Below are 15,575 nucleotides of genomic sequence, written 5' to 3'. Positions count from 1 at the left end.
TAGAAAGGGGAGCTAGTCACTATCACTAACTGCATATCATTGTGTGCCAGGCGCTCTCCTGAGCACTTTATATACATGAACTCAGTTAATTTTTTCAGAGACCCTGTGAAGTGGCTACCATCGTCCTTTCAAATTCACAGCCAGAGAAATTCAGACACAATGAGATGACGTCACCTGCCCACAGTCACGCGGCTGGCAAGTGGCAGCACTGGGATTTGAACCCAGGCACTGTGGCTCCCTAGTCTTTATTATGCTTTGCAGTTCTCAATAGTAGACATCTCCCAGGGCAACGTCAATGAGAGTGGCCCATAAAGCCCTCGGGGCAGTGTGTGGTTAGGAATCGTCACAGTATTAGCATCATCCCGAGAGGCCCAGCTTGTTACCGGTCTTTCATTCCTTGGCTGAGTACAAGCTGTTCATTCCCATTTAAAAAATATGAATCTGTGTAATATTCTCATTTCAAACATATTTGGGCCCATCTCAAATATAATTGGTTTCCTGGATTTTCGTCTTTGTCTACAGCTGAGGGAGTCTTACACTTTGCTTCTAGGAAATCACTTCAGGTGTCTAGCACATACAATACTGTGGAGACCAAGCTATCTGTCCTCTGAAAACGCTGCTGATTCTTTAGGCTTTACCTCCCATTCCTGAAGCTCCGTTGCTCGGTTTAAGACCCAGAGCGACACAGAGAATTTAAACCAATGCTGTCTGTTCTGACTTTTCTACCCTTGTCTCTGGGCTCTTAGGCTGGGGCTGTTTCCTGTCATTATGAATCTGTTTGTTTGTCTGCTTCCTCCCTCACCCTTCCAACTTACTCATCAGGGTTTTGTAACTTACTGATTGTTGGCTGTCTAATGATATGTATTTTTTTTCATAGATTTAAGACAATCTTTCTTCTACTTGGATCTTGCTGAGCATAGCTATAGATAAAGTTAAAAAAAAATTAGGTGATTTCCTGGATTCCTCTTTTGTTCTCTCTCCCCATATCTAATGTCTCAGCAAGTCCCACTGGCTTACCTCTGAAATATATCTTCAATTTGTCTCCTTACCCACTGCCAACAATGTTACCCCTGAGAACATCTTTCAACAGGACCGGTGCAGAAACCCCTCCTGGTGTCCCAGCTTACACTCTTTCCCACCTATGGAACATTTTTTGTAGAGCATCCAGAATGGCCTTTGAAAATATAGTCAGATCATGTCATTCCCCTGCTTTAAACTCTCCAGTGGTTTCGGTTAGCATTTACACTAAATGGGAAGTCTGATGGGGGCCCACGAAGGCCTACTCGATCTGGGCTTACTTTTTCAACGTCATCGCCCAGCCCTCTTCCTGCTGTGTATATATATCACTATCGGGAATTATTTATTACTCTTGTTTATTGTCTGACCTACCTTCATTCCCCTATTCCTATTCCCACTCCCACTTAGAAAGTAGGCACAAAGAGGTTGAAACTTCATCTTATTAATTGCCATATACCCAACACTTGAAACATGTGCCCAGCACATGGAGTTGTGTGACCAATATTTTTGAGTGAATGAAGGCATAAGCTGCTTCTTCATAGGGGAATATAATTCTTGACTGGCTAAGATCCCTATACCAACTATTTCAATAGCTTTGACTTTTGAATACTCGTTTAGCTATAGGAGTAGAATCTTCAGAGTTGTCAAAACGCGCCACATTGTTATATATTGTCTAGAACTTCATGCTGTGTGCTCCCGAGTGACTCCGTGAGCTATGCGTGAAGATGAGGGTGGGTAGAGAACCCACTTGATAATATTATGTTTTTCATAGCTCTGTCATAGTGGCCTTTTGATCTCTGCCCTCCATGGTGAGTGGATTGGGGCTAACGATCAGTGACATAATATAACCAACATTTTCTCCTCAGACAGCCTCTTAACCACTTTGCATGGGCGATAACTTTTTCCCATTAATTCCTCTTATCTCCCCAATGGCATTAGTGATTTATGGTAAGCATTCTGAATTCTGAATGCCATAGGTAGCATTTTTCTTAGTGTCTTTACCTTTCACCATAATGACCATTTTCCACGAGGAGGTTCATCTCCTTCATGATTGTTTGGTGTTGCATGATTGTTTGTGTGCTTCAAGCATTTTGGTCTCATCCCATATTGATTCAACTCAGGTTTCTAATGTTTTAAAGCAGTTTGAAAGTAGAAATGAAAAGGAAGAGAGAGAAAGTAAAAAATTTGGAGCAGTAAAAAAATTGAAAAAGCTGACTGTTTCTAGACCTAAACGATAAGAGATAAAATTGGAAAAGCTGACTGTTTCTAGACCTACATGATTAGAGATAAAATTGGAAAAGCTGACTGTTTCTAGACCTACATGATTAGAGATAAAATTGAAAAAGGCTTTTAGCAACAAAACCCACTAAAATTTTTCAGTCAAAGTAACTTAGCCAACTGGAAACAAGAATAATAACCTGGCCTTCTTATCTATTGTTTCAGATAATTGCACGGTTGCCATTTAGAGGGAGGGCACCAGGGAAGAGAAAGCAGGAATCAAGCTAGGCTTGAAAGAACTATGTGTGTGCATGGAAACATGGAACTTAGTGGAAACAAATTTAAGGAGAGTCTACCAAGTTACTAAGGGAGGTAAATCGCTAAGAAAACATGAACCTGGATTCAGAAAGCTTTTGACCATTGAGACCTAAAACAAATTTCAGGCCAGCATACTCACACCAGCAGGAGTTTGACTGAAGAAGATGGGCCACCCTCAAAGAGTTCATGCTCCCCAATAGCCACTTTAGATATGGCCATGGTAGATAACGGAAAGGGACATCCTCCAAGAGAGAAGTGCCAGAGGTGACAGAGAATGTCCAAAAAGAAGTTCTTACTGAAAACAGAATCAGGGCCTAGTAAAGGAACTTGGTACGAGGACTTTATAATGCTTTCTCACCACAATTTCAGAATTGCTATGGACCACGACTGCTGTGTGTTTTTGTTTCCCCCCTTTTTAAACAGGGGTTTTAATTTGCTGTGACTCTGTCCTTGTGTCACCGTTGTATATTGGATATGTGCAAGTGGGTGGGCGGTAACTTTCTTTTTCCGTTCATAGATCCCTGGACCATAAGAAGAAACCTAATGGAGAATCATCAGCGATTTTTAGCTTTGAGCTGGATGTGATTGGTTATAGGATAAATATGGGATAAAAAAGGTATTTGGTGACTAGTAGAGCAGGTGATGTTTGGAGACTGGTGGGGTTTACCATACCCTGTTTCCTTTGCTTTCTAGGTACATATAGTCTACTCCCTTAAAGTTAAAGGGAACCATGGGACTGAGTTCTGGCTTGAATTGATGTGCAATATTTCTATTCTAGAGCAGGTCCTCAGAAATCTCTCTTGAAGTCCTCCACATTGCAGAGGATCCTGTGGAGGGCTCTGTGGCCTCAGGGAAGGCAAGAGCATTAGATGGAAGGAACCTGAGTCCCTCTATAACCTTGTGGAGCAGAACCTTTGACATGCATTGAGATGTGACATGAGCAGGAAATAAGCTTTTATTTTTTTAAACAATCCAGTAAACAAACCTTTATTCTGTTGAGATTTTGGGATTGCCTATTATCACAATTAGCCTACCTTGACCAATGCAGTAATCAAAGCTATACACAATGAAACATGCAGGCTACGTGTTAGTTTTACCTATTACCCTCCACTTTTTTTTCACCAAGTAATCGTAGAGGACCTCTGTGGCTAAAAGCTAACTTTTGATTGAGACTGGATTTTCTCTACTGTCTCATATTGTTTTTGTCCCCTGAAGTCACTTAGTATTATTGTTTAGCCCAGATCTACTACTTACGAGCTGTGCAACTTTGAGCACATATTAATTTGTTTGAGCTCAGTTCCCTAACCTGTAAATGGGTATAATAATAGTATCTATCTTGGATTATTGTGAGAATTAAGGGAATTAATCCACATACAGTGCTTAGCATAGCACAGCATCTGGCACATACTGCATACTCAATAAATGTTATCATCATCGTCATGGTCATCATCATTGTCGTCGTTGTCATCATCATCATCATCATCATCATCATCAGTTACTAGGTATATGCCTTGCACTAGGTACAGCAAGCACTGCGTAAGATATACAAGTTCTGGACACTGTGAGAAGTACTCCATTAAGTACTTAATTTTAAAAGAAAGGCTTTGCCTCCCTTCAATCTACTGCAGAAAACACTGGTCATAGTTGGGCATGCTCTTTCTACCTGAGTGTTTTGAGTCAGGGTCCCTTTAGCGGCTTTACTCTGTGAGTGCATATTTGCCTGTACCCTGTGGTGATTGGAGTGTGAGGAATAGGGTAACCCCCTATTGTATGTATATGTATTGGTGGGAGGAACCACTTCCTGCTTAGCACCACTATTTAATGAATGAATGAATGAATGAATGAATTAATTAATTAATTTAAATTAAATTAAAAAAAATCCTCACCTGAGGATATTTTTTCATTTATTTTAGAGAGAGGGGAAGGGAAAGAGAGAAAAACATTGATGTGTGAGAGAAACATCAATTGGTTGTCTCCTGACCAGGGGCCAAACCCGCAACCTAGGTATGTGCCCTGATTGGAATCAAACCCGCAACCTTTCGGTGCACGGGACGACGCTCCAGCCAGGCTGAGCTGCTTCCTCTTAGCCTACCGGGATAGAAACAGCTGCTGCTGCACACTTTGCTTCTCATTTTTTCTCTGTTCCCAAGGTACACTGCCCAACCATCTCAGTTCTAATGGTATGTAGGCGACACTTGCAAGACTCAGGAGGTTTAGATTCCCTTCCCTTCTTTTTTAACCTATGAGAACAGAGACTGAGACTATACCAGTGACGGTCTCATCCATCCCCCACCCCACCCATTTAGATGCCTGCTTTACCTGTATGCCTGAGCTAGTGTTCTTTGCCCACATGGCTGGAGTGGGCCATCTCCCTGGCACACATTCCTTAGTGACGCTAACTAGGCAGGCACACCCACTTGCCTTGGCATGTTTTATAGATGACCCAAGCTGCAAACACCAACATGTATAAGACATATGCTCTTTGTATAATTTTATGCACCAAAATATGCCTACACATAAGAGTGTGTGCATACAGACACACGCGTATTCCTCTTTGCCTGGTAGAAATATGCTTCTGTGATGTTCCTTCTACTCCCACACATGCCCCTCCATGGCTGGCACATCTCCTAATTATTCCCATCTACTCCCTCCCCATAGACCTTTCGTGTTTATATTTTGGCACACATCCTCTTGATTCTGCCTAGTTCCTTTCTCTCTCTCTTTCTTTCCCTGCCTCCCTCCCTCTCCTTCCTCTTCACAACCCTTTAGAAAATTTATTAAACTATACACTCTTTATTATTAATGTACATTTATGAAAAATTCTTCACCGTTACAAAAGTGCATGGTTATAAAATCATCTCCATACAAAGGTTGGCATCTTCCCTTTCCCCACCCCTCCCTAACCCTCCCACCCCAGACATCAGCATTCTTCAGGACAGCACTCGGAAAAGCTGAGAGCTCTGTGGCTCCAGGTGGCTCCACCAGTGCTGTGGCAGACATAATGGTGATGTACACAGGACCTTGCAACATGCTTCCTTCACTTCTCTTTCGCTTCCTTCTTGGGTGCAGAGAGCAGACAGGTTTCTCTAGCTTTGGGAGGAATGGACGAAAGTGTTTCCTTAGGCTCTTCTAGAGTTGGAAAGGATGTCAAGGCAATATCAACAAGGACATCTATAAGGGACATAGGGTTGTAAGTCTTCCCTGATGGTGGAAGAGAAATACCTGTTTTGGCCTGTGCTCAAATGCTATACACCAATCTCCTTGAAAGGAGCCGGCAGACTCTATAGTAATTCTGGGGACATGCTTCTGCAGGGTTCCCTGGGAATCTTTATAGGAATGGAGAAACAGCTGAGGCATTGTCTGAGGGTCATCAGAAGTAACTGGTCCGGAGTGGTGTGGTGCGGATGTGGGGTCTTTTCTCAAGAACAATGGCGCAGACCTTGACCAGCACGGCACTGCCGGTTAACTAGACTTTGATGTCCTCAGGCCCAGCATGAAGGGAGCGTCTGTGATGGGGACAAGTCTCTGAGGGGTGGAGGAGAATGGAGGGAAGTAGTCAGGCAGTTAGTCTGCCTCCACCACGTCTCTCTCTCTTTTAATATTTTCTGAACAGCTATTCCTACCCCAGGCCTAGCGGGATTCCACCAAGCAGTGCACTAAACGGATGCTGAGTAGACTGTGTCGGGGAACTGAACTCACGTTCCAGAGAGTTCAGCCCCATTTCAGTAGACACTTAACATATATAAAACCTCATGAATAGACAAGTGGACTCAGAGATACTCCAACACTTACATGCTAACTAATCTGGAAAACCTTAATGACACCTTGTGGGATCACCATCGTGGGTTCTTGGTCAGCAGCACTGAGGGAGCAGTTTCTACCGGGACTGCTCTGTTCCCTCTAGAAGCTTCCTTCTGATAGCCTGCACAAGACGCTGGTGGTGGGAGGCAAGGGAAGTTCCCTCATTGTGCTTTAGTCAACTGGGGACCTTCTGGCAGCTGGAGAAGCATCTGTTCTTTAAAAGCTGGGTGTCCTACTCAGAAAGCGTTGCCATTAGCAGGGACTACATAGTCTCATTAGAAAGGACATTTGATTTCAAGGGGTATTTGGTATCTTGTTTGGGTCTAGTTCTATGCAAAAAAGGGTACAGATCTTAAAATATATTAACTATATTTCAGCAAACAAGAGTACCTAGGAGATTATCATAGATGTATATGGCGTTTTTCTATGGGAGGCTTAACAGTTTGTATCAGGACTATTATTTCTACAAGTTCCTCCCCAAATACCTTAGGCTGTCAGACTGACCGGTGGACAGCAGCCCCAGCCCACCTGTCCCTGGACACAGTGGGAGAAGAGAGCAGGCACAGTTCTGCTCCAGATGTCACATGAGCAGGGCTCTGGCCCAGATGTTGTAAGGGAGATTCAGGGCACACAAGGTTCAAGTACCCCAGGTCTAGCAAAGTTTCTGGGCTCTCTTTTGGGTGACTAGCTCAGGGAGCATGAGTAAGGGAAGACTTCTTGGAAGATTATATGTTTCTCCTTCATTCCTTCAGGCCTGCCAGGAAGATGGGATGATTTGAGCCTGCTGGAGTTGGGGGCAAGGTGGGAGGCCCCCGTTTTAATTCATACCCTGGCCAGCCTTGGCAACATGTTGGACTGTGCCTTAAAGTCTTCCCTTATTGTGCAGAGGCTCTCACCCACCGCTTTCTGACACCCTTCGTGTCTCTTGCAACACAACCCAGCAGGGCTTGAGTAGAAGGGGTTAACACAGCTTTCTCTCCTGCTTCCCAAAGATCTTAGTTCTCAGAAGGCCACCATTTCTAATGCATTACTTACATACCACGAGGCAGGTGACTCCAATTCAGGTGTTATCTGGGCTGCTTCTAAGTCTCAGGGGCTGCGATATTCCCCTGTCGTGAGCATGTCTAAACCCGCACGACAGCTGGGTTTTACTGCCTTTTATTTAGCTGCTCTACTAGGGTATTCATAGCTGCTGAGCCCTAGGGCCCCACTACCTGGCCTCCCAGGCACTCTCTTCCCAAGCGCCTGGGATGGCACTGGAAAGAGAGCCGAGCTGGAGTTGAGCCTCAGACCTGCCACTCAGGCAAGTGACACCCTCTCTTGAGTTTCTTTTTTTTAATCTGTCAAATAGGAATAACGATGTTTGGTTTGCCTGCCACAGAGCGTTGTGAAGAGTCAGGGAGAATGGTGCCAAAGTGCTTCAGGAACAGTCCAGAGCCGAGCAAGTGCAGGGAAGCTGATGACACTGACGATGAAGGTGGCGCGAGGAGAACTGCGCTTTGCACGGAACGTTACTTGGTCTCGACGGACTGATTAGACAGTTTCCCTGAATGGAGCTTTCCTTCTGGAGTTTATCTGGGTAACCTTGGGTAAGACGCTCAGCTTTCTGTAATGAATTCATCTGTAAAATGGGGCCAATAACAACCACCAGGCAGTGTTGATGTGAGAACTGACATAAATGAGTCAACAGATGTAAAAGTGCCCAGGAGAGTGCTGACTCTTGTTAGGACCTTCATCAGCACTACTTGACTGTGAACTTACATAGCTTTGAGGGGGAGCTGGGACGCTCCCCTGCTTGAATGGAGTAGTCGAAAGAGCACAGACTTATTTCGCTCATAAGTATCACATGACCTTGACCTCTCTGGGCCTTACTTGCCCATCTGTAAAATGGGAACTACAATGCTCACCTCAGAAGACTGTTGTGTACATTAAAGGAAATTGTCTGTGGAGAGAGTTTATCACAGTGCCCGGCACTGGCAAGTGCTTGGTAACTAATAGCTCTTTTACCCTATGCTTAATTGAGTGAGTTGTTTAGAAGAACAAATTCTATGATCACAACAGTGATGGCCTTCTCTTCCTTCAGTCCTGTATTGTCATGCTACAGGCATGCAGTCACAGTGCACTTTCCCGGTGACATCTCTTGGCATGAGCACTGTGGCAAGAACAGTCACGAGATTAGGAGTCCCTGAGGGCCAGGACTCTCGCCGCCCCATTCCTGGGCCTCCTGCTTCTTTCTTCTGAAGCCAAAGCTGGAGTGAGAGGCAGGAGACGGGGGTGGGAGAAAGGGCACTGAAGGTGTCCATCCTCAGCTTGCTACCTGGGACCTCGCCAGCAGGCTACAACTGGCAATCTACTGTGGGGGGCAGTCACTGGGAGGTGGTCTCACCTGCTAGCTGCTGGTAGGAGGCAGCCGAGGGGGATGGCATGGGGGCATTCTCACCCTCTGGAGACAATGGTGGGCAGCTTTGAGCAATGACAGAATGGGCGTCAGAGGGAAAATTTTGGTCCTGTGTCACTTCCCTTCTGCATAGTGAGGTCCCAGGGATTGTTCACCATGGTTCTTAATGTACCACATATCCTGGCCTCTGTCATTTGTGTATGTCCACTCTTCTTGGTCTACTTGACAAAGCAGATGGTTTTGATAACCCAGCTCAAGAATCACCTCCACTCTTGTTCACCTCTTGGACTTTACAAGGCGCAGCTGATGACCCCTCCTCTGGGCTTCCATAGCTATGTGATCAGAATGCCAACAGATTGTCTTAAAGGGAATAGTTTTTGATTCTCTCCTCTATCAGAGGGAAGTGTCTTGAGGGGAGGAGTAGATGGATTCATCTAACACTGCCGGTTCCTAGCACAGTGCCTGGCCCACAGTAGAAGCTCACTCAAAGGTGGATTTCCGACACTGCTTGAGCCGTGACAGAGGTGGCCAGGGAACCATGGGCCAGAGTGGGCAGCCAGGGAGGATGTCTGGTGTCGGTGGCAGTGGTGGTTGGCAGCTTGGGAGGATGCCAGGCAACCCTCGTCAAATCTCTTCCTCTTCGCTGGCTTTGCTCCAACGATGGCAGCAGTTGGCTGTGATGCCCAGGAGGAAGTTGGTGGCCACAGATGCGATGGAGACCACAAAGCCCACGAATGCGATGAAGAGATAATCATCCAGGGTCAAGGTCAGGTGGCAGGCCTTGAAGCTCTCCTCAGTGAGGGAGAAGAGTGGGGCACCCTCAACTTCAGGGGGGCCCCGGCACTCAGCCAGCTGAGAATCTGCAACACAGAACCCAGGCAGGGTGAGAGACCTGGGGGAGACAGAATGGAATGGAGAGCCCCCACCCCACCCAGAAGAAGCTGACTTTCTTATTGAGTTTCTTTTGTGCCCAAACTTTTGCTTACCTTCTTTAGTGCCCTCAACTGCCCTCAAGGCAAATATTTTTATACTTATTTTTATAGATGTGAAGGTCACTGTTGGGAGAGTTTAGTAACTTGTCTAAAGTCCAATAGCCACTACTAATGATAGAACTGGGGCTTTCGTGGGCTCCCATTGTCTCTTAAACAGCCTTCGGACTGGAATCTGGAACTCTGCCCTTAGACCAACTCAACACAGTTGGCCGAGCGACCTATTCAAACTTGAAGTCCCTCCACATCACTCCCTGCCTCTTACCTTCCCACAGAGTGAAGCCAAGTCCTCACCAGGGGCCGCAAGGACTTCTCCCCATCTCTCCCACTCCCCTACTTGCTTACTCAGTTTCACCCACTCTCACTTCCTGGTCATTACTCCATCACCTGAGCGTGTCCCCTTTGGGGTAGGGAGGAGTTGCCTTTGCATTTATCCCCTTGTGAGGGTGCTTCTCTTCTGGATCTCTGCACAGCTCGGTCCCTCACTTCCTTTGGGACTTTGCTCAAATATCGCCTTATTGGCACAGCTTTCCCTTATGGTTCTATATAAAATAGTATCCCCTATGTCACCTTTCTCTAGGCATTTCCTATCTTAGCTACTCTGTTAAATTTTTCTCTATAGTTTTTACCACTGTCTGATAGCTTTATTATCAATCTCCTCAACTTTGAATATAAACATCTTCCGTAGTATCCTTAGCGTCAGAATCATGTCCTGTCCATGTAAGTGCTCAGCGAATCTCTGTTAAATGAACATGTGAATAAACGACTCTGTCCAACTCCAAAGCATTGAGTCTTTCTACCACTCCTCGTGGCTTTTCAAGATACACAAAGTGTGGGGTTAAGAGCATGGGCTCTGGAGCTATTGGCCTGGGTTCAAACACCCTCTGTATCCCTCCCTAGTTGTGTGATTGAGGGTAAGTCATTTAACCCCTCAGTGTCTTGGCTTCTTCATCTGTAAAATGAGGATAATCATAGTATCTATGTCATAGGGTTGTTGTGAGGCGCCAATGAGTTAACATATATAAGTGATATGTTTTTGGTATATGGTAAGTATTGTGTGTGTGCTTTTATTATTATTTTATTTTGGTCCCTCTGGATAGATCAGAGGGGTCATGTTCTGCACATAGACTTCTGTAGGGGGCTTCTCTTTCAGTGGGTTACCATTCTCTCCATGGGCCATTCTCCCATCCTTCCAGGGCCACACATACAGATGCTTGAGAGCTGTCAATGGTTCCACTGTACCCTGCCTTGGGAGTAAAAGTGGCACGCAGGTAGCAGTTCCATCATTCCTTCATTCAGATTAGTTAAGCTCTCACCTTGGGCAAGTCCTTTTTTTTTTGCCTTTCTGGCTCTCACGAAGAAAGGGGACATACAAGAAGGGGATAATCTAACCTAATTGTCTAGGACAGTCAATGTAAAGGACTTTTCTAAATTATATGGTGCAAAATGCTTCTTACCCATTCTGTAGGTTTTGAGGGCAAAAAATAAAATGATGGATTTAGATTGGCCCTTTTGGGAAATGGATGAGCACCATTTTCCTTAGAAATGGGGGGTGAGGTTCAGATATAGAATGCAGCCTGTCCCCAACCCCAGGTTAAGGGGTCCCTGTAGGCTGTGTGCACAGTACTCCAGACCCTGCCCAGGACAAGATTGTATCTGGAGTTGACCATCAAGAGGCTCCTCTCTTGGAACTGGAAGATGCTGAGCTCCCAAGTCTACTGTGCGCCTGGCTGGGGTGGTGGTAGACAGTGTGAAGCCGGGGAGTGTGGAGACACTGAAGGCGATTTGTGTGGACCACCCAGAGGAGGCTCTGAGGTCATGCGGCAGGACCCTGCAGGGGTGCAGGATGGGAGCCTGGGGGCTGACAAACTCTCTGGTGTCAAGGGACCAGTCTTGAAGTTCAGGGCACCCTTATGTTCCTCTGTGTTGGGATTTGTCCAAAAATTGTGGTTAGTGGTTGGAATCCCATGAAAAAGAGAGAAGCAGCAGAGAAAGACAAAGGGAAGAGGGCCGCCGAATCCTGCCTACACCGGGCAGACCCTACGCCCGCGAGGAACCACCCCGGAGGGCGGTGTGGTCCAAAGTGCGCCCTGTGCAGGAACAGGGAACCTGGTTCCTAGCTGTGGCCTACTTGCTTTCTCACTGTTGGTTTGTGGACAGTCACTTTCCCTTTCTGGAGCTGGGTCCCTCATCTGTACTGGCACGAGGCCATGGTGATGGGATCTCAGATCCCTCTCCCACTTGCTGGGAGTTTGAGCTTCTTCTGAAGGGCAGCAGGGACCTCAGAGATTCCAGAAAAAGAGGAGCTCAGGTGTGGTAGAAGCTTAGCACCCCGGAGTACCCCTTCTGTCCCTAGTGCGCAGGAAAGAGGGGAGCAGATGCAGCTTGCCAAGGTTGAGCAGGTGGGGCGATCACTCCAGGCAGCCTCCCCCTCATGCCCCCTATCATCGCTCCATCTCAGTCCCCAGCTATTTTGGTCCCAGAGAACATCCTCCCACAGCTCTGTGGAAAGATGGGAATCGTGACCCACAGCCCCCCCAAGCTATTTTGGTCCTGGGCTCCCCACTCAGCCCTCCTCTCCCTCCTACCTCATTCATCACCACTTCTGAGCACACTCTGAGCCCAGGCTCTGGGAAATCCCCTGGGATAGCGCCCTCACCTATTCCTGTCATTCTACTGCTGGGGCTTGTGCCAAAGCTCAGTGCTGCACACAGGAGAGCTGGTGACAGGGGCCACAACTGAACGTTGCCTACCTCTAGGCCAGGCTTGGACACCAGTGGGTGAGGCCAGGGCCCATCAAACCTGCGTGATTCAGGCTCCTTCAGTCCCCAATCCACCCCCAGTTGGGATTGGCTGGTTAATTCGTCACACCCCAGTTTCCCCTCTCGACTCTCCACCCCATGCTCAAAACTTGCAGAACTCTGCAGAGGCCCTTCAGCCAGCCCAGAACTCAGGCCCTGACTCTGTCAGTCTAGACCCTGGCTCTTCAGGATACAGCCAGAGGGCAGCCAGACTGCGAGGGTTTGATTCTTGACTCCAACACAGCAGGGCCGTGACTTTAAGCAAGTTACTGAACCTCTCTGTGCCTCGGTTTCTCCCTCTGTAGAGAGGGGAGGGCTCATTAGGGTTCATGTAAGGATGAGATGAGCTAAAATATATAATATGCTTAGAGTTGAGCATGACAGATAGTAAGTATGAAAATAAATAGCGTTAGTCATTTTCATTTCTGCGAGACTTTTGCCAGCACTCAGAACACTTAAGAGACAGCCTGCTACAGTAGGACAGGACTCAGAAGTCAAATGCATTTGAATTTTCTCCATGGCCCTGCCAGTTTCGAAATGAGTGATTCTGGGCTACTCTCTGCATGGTTCTAAATCTCAGTTTCTTTACCTGAAAAATGGGGGTGATAAAAGTGGGGGTCAGGGGCGAGTTCTCGGTGCTGGTGAAAGCTCAATAAACACCGTCTATTATTAACTCTTTTTACTTGTTTACTGTCTGTCTGCCTCGTCAGGTCATAAGTGTCACAGAGGCAAGGGCGTGTCTGTTTCATTAATGAATCGGCCCCCAGTGCCTAGTCTACAATGCGAGGGCTCTACAAATACTTGTGGGGTGAAAGAGCTGGTTCAGAGGGGCGGGCACAAATCAGGGCACACAGTAGGGGCTCGAGACCTCTGGGTCCTCCTCTCTTCTTTGGGGTCTGTCCTTTCAGGGAGGCCAGAACCCTCCTTTCCCCGCCCCCCAGGCCCCCCTCCTTACCTGAGGTACAGCGCTGGATCCGGTTCCGCAGCCACTTCAGCAGGGGCTCCATGGTGCAGCCGCACACCCAGGGGTTGCCTCCGATCTGCAGGGTCACCAGCCCCGGCAGGCCCTCCAGGGCCTCGAGGCTGAGGAAGGCCAGGCCCCCGTAGCTGAGGTCCAGGTCTCGGAGCTGCATCAGCCCCTGGAAGGCCCGTGGGTGGACCCTGCGCAGCCAGGGGTTGTGGCTCAGGTCGATGTGCACCAGGCCGTGGGCCTCCTGGAACATGTCTGCCGGCACGTGGCTGAGGTTGTTGTAGCTCAGATCCAGGTGTGCCAAGCGCTTGGCATGGAGGAAGAGGCCCGGGGGCAGCTCGACCAAGGAGTTGTTGCGCAAATCCAGCACCCTGAGCTCCATGTAGCACGTGAGGTAGCCGGGCGGCACAGCCGTGATGCGGTTGTGGGCCAGGCTGAGGTTGCGCGTGTCCATCGGCAGGTCCGGGGGCACGGAGAAGAGCCGTTGGCTGCTGCAGTCCACCACCTGGTTATGGCATGTGCAGAGGACGGGGCAGCTGGTGCCCGCGTCCGAGTGCATCACCCCGGTCGCCAAGAGGAGGGAGACCAGGAGCACGGCTGGGTGGGGGGGCCCAGGCCAGGGCAGCTGGGACCAGGTGTCACCCATCTTAGGCAGCTGGCAACCGCAGTGCTGAACGGAGCCCATCGGGGCCGGGGCCGTGTCCATGGAATCAAGAGTCAGTGGCACAGGGAGGCAGCTGCATCGGGGCCTGGAGCCCTGGAGGGTGGGGCTTTGGAGCAGTGGTGTCATGGCTCAAGCCTTCCCTGGGAGCCTCTAAGTGCCAGAGGGCTCCCCAGGTGAGAGCCGCAGGAAGTCCCCTTTGGAGCCCAGGGTGCAGTCAACCCCTGTGAGGCCCCCCAGGGTCTGCAGAGATGATCAAAACTTCAGAAAGGAAGGAGGCGAGGATGGGACTAGACCAGCGGCCAGCAGGTCACGGAAGGGTCCCTGCAGATCTGTGTCCCTTGCAGCCATGCCTGCTGGGGGCTTCCGCTCTGTACTGTGTCTGAGAGGTGGGAGAGGGGAGTGAAGGACTTGAAAGAGGCCTTTTAAAGGTTTTGGCATGTCTGATAGCCCTCAGCCCTGCCCCAAGTCTAGGATTAATGATCAGGAGGCCAGAGCTGCCTCCGGGTCTCCAGCCTTCAAGGTCTCAGGGTCGATTCTATTGGTGGCCCAGTGGGCTCGAGTCCAAGGGGGTCCTGGGGTGGGTGTTTTGGGCAGGGAGCCCGGGGTGAAGTGGATCGCCATGGGCCTCCTGAAAGCCTGAGTCCCTGGCCTCAGTGTCTATTGAAATCCCCAGGGAGGGGAGGGCCCCAAGTGACACCCATTGTTTGCACGGCAGAGCCTGGAAAGAGTCTTGTGTGCTGGAGGTGCAGGAGGGGCAGCTAGGAGCTTTGGCGACTTCCCAAGCGGGCGCTTCTCCTAGCCGGCTTTGTGTTCAGCAGCGGAGGCAGAATTCCTTCTGGCAACAAGGAAAGCACTCAGACAGAGAACAGTGCCCTCTCCTCCCCGCGGGCCCTCTCCCAGGTCCTTTGCCCCCTCCTCCCTCCTCTTTGCCTCAAAGTTCTCTGTCTACTCTCTCAGGAGTGGCAATGGTGGGCTCAGTCCCCAACCTCCATGGTTGTCACCCACTAACCTTGCTGGCCCCTGCCTTCAGCCAACCTCTGAGGGGTCTGTCCTGGGCGGGATACATTTTCTTACCCTACTCATTGCCCCACCCCCACCAGCACCAAATACCCCCCTCGAGCAACTCAAAGGGAAACGCATACACAGCCTGGCAGACTGCAGATCTCTTTCAGACCCTCTTAGCCCCTTTCTCTCTCTCTCTCTCTCTCTCTCTCTCTCTCTCACACACACACACACACACACACACACACACACACACATCTTTCATCTCCTGTGGCTCCAACACATTCGCCCTGCCCTGCGCTCACGCCTCCCCGGTTTTCTCTCCAGCTTCCTTCTGCACACGCACGCCGGCGGAGCCCCCTCCCAGTCTGTCCCCAATATCTTTCACCCCCTGTGC

General features: G+C 48.8%; 1 protein-coding gene across 1 annotated transcript; it reads right to left on the bottom strand.

Annotated features, from left to right (window-relative positions):
* Positions 1–9,376: 9,376 nt before the first annotated feature.
* Positions 9,377–14,302, bottom strand: LRRC55 (leucine rich repeat containing 55; the record flags this gene model as incomplete). Its single annotated transcript, XM_081155317.1, has 2 exons — positions 9,377–9,612; positions 13,498–14,302. The coding sequence occupies 2 exons, from the start codon at positions 14,300–14,302 to the stop codon at positions 9,377–9,379; spliced, it is 1,041 nt and encodes a 346-aa protein (XP_081011443.1).
* Positions 14,303–15,575: the final 1,273 nt, after the last annotated feature.

Source organism: Miniopterus schreibersii (genome assembly GCF_964146895.1).
Source record: "Miniopterus schreibersii genome assembly, chromosome: 12".
Classification (NCBI taxonomy): domain Eukaryota; kingdom Metazoa; phylum Chordata; class Mammalia; order Chiroptera; family Miniopteridae; genus Miniopterus; species Miniopterus schreibersii.
The sequence above is the reverse complement of the archived record's forward strand: the minus strand, read 5'-3'. Positions and strand labels throughout refer to the sequence as shown.